Source organism: Paralichthys olivaceus, chromosome 1 (genome assembly GCF_024713975.1).
Source record: "Paralichthys olivaceus isolate ysfri-2021 chromosome 1, ASM2471397v2, whole genome shotgun sequence".
Taxonomy (NCBI): Eukaryota; Metazoa; Chordata; class Actinopteri; order Pleuronectiformes; family Paralichthyidae; genus Paralichthys; species Paralichthys olivaceus.
The window spans coordinates 24,574,081-24,580,346 of record NC_091093.1 but is presented as its reverse complement, the minus strand read 5'-3'; the positions used below and the strand labels follow the sequence as shown (position 1 = coordinate 24,580,346).

Genomic DNA, 6,266 nt, shown 5'->3' with positions numbered 1-6,266 from the left:
AGGTTACACCACAGAAACATAATGCAGTTCTAGGTATTCAGAGAGCGCTCTGTCAATGACAGACATGGCTTTGTGCTTATTATAAGATTGTGTGTGATTTGGAGCTGTTATTTAGGTATAAAAAGTGTTGCCTTAAAGTTAAACATTTTTAACTGTCCTGCATAGCTCCATGTAGATGAGAAGAATGACATCTCTCTACATTTAGTACAAAGTGATTATGGGCTATGTACATAATTATTTCTTCGTCGGGACCAGTAACATCCTGGAATCTCAGCTGGTTGCCTGGTAACTGGTCCATTGCTTGGAAATTGTCCCCTGAGTAGTATTGATCTTCTCATCTGCCTGTCGTCAAGAATACAGATAAAGGGCACCTATATTAGACTTTAATATAAATGTTCAAGAGAGAATCCTCCACTCTCGTATCCTGGATCAGATTCAGGTTAGAATGTGTTTGGATGGAATGTTATTCCATTGGAATGTTATGTTGCTTTAGATGGTGGTTAGTTTTATAGTTTGCTGTCTGAACCCCCTGCTCATTAAGTGAGTCAATAAGAAGAAAGAGGGTATCATGTATGATAAAACTTTCAGATCATATTTTGTCCACCAGGAATATATGCATTTGTATTTCAGTTCATATATTCTCTTCAAGGTGGCCATCAAGACTAGAAAACAGGACTTTATGAATACTGATCATTTACATATGTGAAGGGATAAAGTGTGTTTAGTTCAAGAAGCCAGGGCTCTGTATCTCATACTAGGTGATACATAATGCTCCAACTCCACAGCAGCCATTAAACTCAGACTGAACTCTACATTGCTACGCTACGCAGTCGTTGTTTATGTTCTCCCCTGTAGTCATTTGTTCACTGGTTTCACTATAAAATATAACCAGTCCCCTCAGTCCTCTGGTCTGAAAACAGGAGTTGTAGATGGTCGTTGATGTCGACACTTGCTTGGGTCACAGTGCATCAGCTGATGTGGTGCTTTTCATTCGATCATTTGTTAATGCAAACTTCAAAGTGTGACTTTTGTAACAATTGTGACTTTAAAGGTAGCAAAGCAAAATATTTGAATTTATATTTTCAAAATTACAGTTCAGAAAACCAACTTTGTTACACGGAGTGGGGTGAAATACGGACTTAGTTTAAACTGTGAATCATACAAAGCTACTTGTGGCGGTGGGGTATGGTTAGGGCGCCCACTGCTGGACAACAGGGAGGAGTGGCTCAGCCGGTGATCCGACAGCTGGGCAGAATCAGGTAATCAGGGCAATCAATAAAAGCATGCTTGTAACCTGGTTCTGCCTCTTGTAGTAGGCTGGCGTCCCGAGACCCCGAGAGCGGCGGACGTGTGCGTGTGTGAGCGGGATTGAAGACCCACCGAGACGAAGTGAAAGAGCAGAGACAGACATACATGTGTGGGTGGGTTGCCAAGGAAGGCAACGATAATAAAAGACTTTACGCCAGCCATTCTCTCCTCCCGTCATTCCCCGGAGTGGGCCGAGTATTCCCACAAGTGGCGCCTGAGCAGGGACGGAGAGGAGAATGGAGGGACAGAGCGGCTGGGAACAGGCAATACAGTGCCTGTTGGCGATGCAGCAGCAGCAGACCCAGGCACTCACAACCATCGCGGCAGAACAGCGGGAGGACCGGGCTCTCCTGCGGGAGTGGATCCAGCGTCCGGCCACCCCGCCGCCAGAGCCGGGGACTAGCTCCCGGCGGCCGCCGGCGGTGTCCCTCCAGAGGATGACACCGGAGGACGACACCGAGGCGTATTTGGACCTCTTTGAGGGCACGGCGGAGGCCTGCGGGTGGCCGGAGGAGGAGAGGGCGGTTCGTTTGCTGCCGCTGCTCACCGGTGCGGCGCAGCTGGCCGCCCACAGTCTGCCGGCTTCCTCTCGGCAGGACTACCAGCGGCTGAGGAAGGCAATCCTGGACCGGCTGGGTTGCACACCGGAGGGACACCGACGCCGGTTCAGGGACCTCACCTTCGGGGAAGCCGGCCGCCCCTTCGCCTACGCGCAGCAGCTCCTCGATGCGGCGGGGAGATGGCTCCAGCCAGGGCACAACTCGGCGGAGGACGTCGTGGGGCAGGTGGCGCTGGAGCAATTCATCGCCGGCTTGCCCACCTCCACGGCCAACTGGGTCCAGTGCCACCGCCCCGCTGACATGCAACAGGCCATCATCCTGGCAGAGGACCACCTCTCCCTTCCCCGGAGGAGTCAGAAGGAGGAAGCCCGGCAGCAGGGCGTCCCGGCGGGGCGTCCCATACCGGCCCCAAGGAAACGCGTTCCCCCACCCCTACCCGGCGGGACGGCTCCGCCCGCGGGACCGGGGAATGCGAGAGCAGAGGCTGCTCCTCGGGGCCCAGCCTACGCGCCGGGTCGACCGGCACCATGGGGGGCTCCTCAAACGCCGGGGCAGGAGTGCTGGCGGTGCGGCCAGTCGGGCCACTTCAGGCGGGAGTGCCCGCTGATGGAGGTGGGGCAGCTGGTCAGGGTGGCCGGGCCGCCAGCCTCTTCCCACGGCCCGGGAGAGACGTACCATATACCGGTATGTATACAGGGGGGTACACACCAAGCTCTGCTGGACACGGGCTGTAATCAGACGATGATCCACCAGCGCTTGGTTCGAACGGGGGCATTGATGGAGGCATCGTGGGTGAAGGTGAGGTGTGTGCATGGGGATATTCACGAATACCCAGTGGTGACTCTGCTAATTTCATATAAGGGAAAAAAACATAGAGTCGAGGCAGGGGTTAGTCCCCGTCTCACGCACCCCCTGATTTTGGGCACAGATTGGCCGGGGTTCCGGGGACAGGCGAGAGCGGCGGTGGGGGTGCGTTCACGTGCGGTAGGGAAATGTGAGTTGTGTGCGGTGCTCACCGGGGAAACAGAGCCCGAGACTGTCGGGGGGGCGGCGGGACTAGCGGAGCCTCGCCCGGAGGCTCCTCTAATCCCCCCGGTGAGCCCCATGGACGATTTTCCACTCGAACAGTCTCGGGACGAGACCCTCCGCCACGCTTTCGATCAGGTGGTGAGTATTGACGGCTCCGCTGTTTCTCCGAACGCAGCACACTCTCACCCACACTTTTCGATCATTAGGGACAGGTTGTATCGTGTGAGCCGTGACACACAGACAGGAGAAGAAATCACCCAGTTGTTGGTGCCGAAAAGCCGTCGGGAAATGGTTTTCCAGGCGGCTCACTATAACCCCATGTCCGGGCACCTAGGGTATGAGAAGTCACTGAACCGGATAATGGCCCGCTTTTATTGGCCGGGCATTCGCGCGGACGTGAGTCGGTGGTGCGCGTCTTGTCGCGAATGTCAGCTGGTTAACCCGCCGGCCACACCAAAAGCGCCGTTGCGCCCTCTTCCACTGATTGAGGTACCTTTCGAGAGAATTGGCATGGACCTCATCGGGCCATTAGACCGGAGTGCACGGGGACATCGCTTTGTGTTGGTTCTAGTGGATTACGCAACGCGATATCCCGAGGCAGTGCCGCTGCGGACCATCTCCGCGAAGAGCGTGGCGCAGGCACTGTTTCAGGTTATCTCCCGTGTCGGGATTCCGAAAGAAATCCTGACGGATCAGGGCACCTCCTTTATGTCACGTACACTACGCGAGCTGTATGAATTGCTGGGCGTCCATTCAATCCGGACTAGTGTTTACCACCCACAGACCGACGGGCTGGTGGAGCGGTTTAACAAGACACTAAAGAACATGATTCGTAAGTTCGTGCACGAGGATAGCCGCAATTGGGATAAATGGTTAGACCCTCTGTTATTTGCAGTGCGGGAGGTTCCCCAGTCCTCCACAGGATTTTCCCCATTTGAACTGTTGTTTGGCCGGAAACCTCGGGGCGTCTTGGACCTGGTAAAAGAAGACTGGGAGACGGGTCCGAGCGCTTCCAAAAACGAGATTCAGTACGTGCTGGACCTGCGAGCAAAACTCCATTCACTTGGGGTATTATCACGGGAGAATTTGCTCCAGGCCCAGCAACGTCAGCAGCGCCTGTATAACAGAGGGACGAAACTAAGAACATTTGATCCGGGAGATAAAGTCCTTGTATTGCTCCCCTCCTCTAGCTCCAAATTACTCGCCAAGTGGCAAGGGCCCTTCGTGGTCACACGACGAGTGGGGGAGGTAGACTATGAAGTAGTGCGGTCTGACAGGGGTGGGGCCACACAAATCTACCACCTCAACCTCCTTAAAAAGTGGAGAGAGGTGGCCTCTGTTTCTCTGGCTACCACGGTGATCGAGAGAGATGAGTTGGGACCGGAGGTATCAAAACCGGATTATTCTGCCCCGGTCAGTTATGACGACCATCTCTCGCCAAGCCAGAGAGCAGAGGTTGCGAAAGTGCAGCGGCGGTTTGCCGATGTGTTCTCCCCCTTGCCAGGACGCACTACGCTCATACACCACCACATAGAGACCCCCCCGGGCGTGACGGTGCGTTCACGGCCCTATCGTTTGCCGGAGCACAAGCGGAAAATTGTGCAGACGGAGCTTCAGGCCATGCTGGAGATGGGGGTAATAGAAGAATCCCACAGTGACTGGTGTTGCCCCGTGGTGCTTGCGCGCAAGACCGATGGGTCAACACGGTTCTGTGTGGATTATCGGAGGGTGAATGCGGTGTCCAAGTTTGATGCCTATCCAATGCCCCGGGTCGACGAACTCCTGGACCGGCTAGGCACGGCTCGCTTTTTCACGACACTGGATTTGACCAAGGGCTACTGGCAGATCCCCTTGTCTCCAGAGTCCAGGGAAAAAACGGCCTTCTCCACTCCGTACGGTTTGTACCAGTTTGTCACACTTCCGTTCGGGTTGTTCGGGGCCCCAGCCACATTTCAACGCCTCATGGACCGGGTTCTGCGGCCACACTTCGCATATGCTGCAGCCTACTTAGATGATGTGATCATTTATAGTGAGACCTGGGAGCAGCATATGCGGCAGGTGGGGGCGGTGCTCGAGTCCCTGAGGCGGGCGGGGCTCACGGCCAACCCGAAGAAGTGTGCGGTGGGACGGAGGGAGGTACGGTATCTGGGGTACCACTTGGGGGGCGGACAGGTGCGGCCGCAGGTAGAGAAGACCGCAGCGGTTGCGGCCTGCCCAGCGCCCAAGACGAAAAAAGAGGTCAGGAGGTTTTTGGGTCTGGCCGGTTACTACAGACGCTTTATTCCAGCCTTTTCAGAGCTGGCCAGCCCCCTGACCGACCTGACCCGAAAGGGTGCCTCAGATCCGGTCCAGTGGACGGAGCAGTGTCAGCTGGCGTTTGAGAGGGTTAAGCTAGCCCTCTGTGGTAAGCCACTGCTGTATACTCCTAACTTTTCTCTCCCTTTTGTCCTGCAGACAGACGCCTCGAACAGTGGGCTGGGGGCCGTTTTGTCCCAGGAGGTGGGGGGGACCGACCGCCCCGTACTGTATATTAGCAGGAAGCTGGTTCAGCGGGAGAAGAGTTACAGTACGGTGGAAAAGGAGTGCCTCGCCATTCGGTGGGCGGTCGGGGCCCTCCGCTATTACCTCCTGGGGCGCCCTTTCACCCTCTGGTCGGACCATGCCCCGCTCCAGTGGCTCCACCGCATGAAGGATGCCAACGCGCGGATCACTCGCTGGTATCTGGCTTTGCAGCCATTCAACTTCAAGGTGATCCACAGGCCGGGTACCCGGATGGTCGTGGCCGACTTCCTCTCCCGCTCGGCGGAGGGGGGGGGTGGGCTTGCGGCCGGCGGGGTCCCGGCCTGAGTCGGGCGGTGGGGGTATGTGGCGGTGGGGTATGGTTAGGGCGCCCACTGCTGGACAACAGGGAGGAGTGGCTCAGCCGGTGATCCGACAGCTGGGCAGAATCAGGTAATCAGGGCAATCAATAAAAGCATGCTTGTAACCTGGTTCTGCCTCTTGTAGTAGGCTGGCGTCCCGAGACCCCGAGAGCGGCGGACGTGTGCGTGTGTGAGCGGGATTGAAGACCCACCGAGACGAAGTGAAAGAGCAGAGACAGACATACATGTGTGGGTGGGTTGCCAAGGAAGGCAACGATAATAAAAGACTTTACGCCAGCCATTCTCTCCTCCCGTCATTCCCCGGAGTGGGCCGAGTATTCCCACACTACTCTATCATTACAGAATAGAAATACAGAACTAGAAATTAGAATTAATGTTCCACTTTAAATGTGACGCTGGTATCAGGAAACATTTTTTCTACAGTATAATTTTCACAAACTGGAAAAAAAATGAATGATCCCAATGACAGCAATGAATATTTTTCTTC

General features: G+C 55.3%; 1 protein-coding gene across 1 annotated transcript; it reads left to right on the top strand.

Moving 5' to 3' along the window:
* Positions 1 to 1,168: 1,168 nt before the first annotated feature.
* Positions 1,169 to 6,055, top strand: LOC138409478 (zinc finger and SCAN domain-containing protein 32-like). Its single transcript, XM_069525827.1, has 2 exons — positions 1,169 to 2,552; positions 5,904 to 6,055. Exons 1-2 carry the CDS (start codon positions 1,545 to 1,547, stop codon positions 5,904 to 5,906), a joined length of 1,011 nt encoding a protein of 336 aa, XP_069381928.1. The 5' UTR covers positions 1,169 to 1,544; the 3' UTR covers positions 5,907 to 6,055.
* Positions 6,056 to 6,266: the final 211 nt, after the last annotated feature.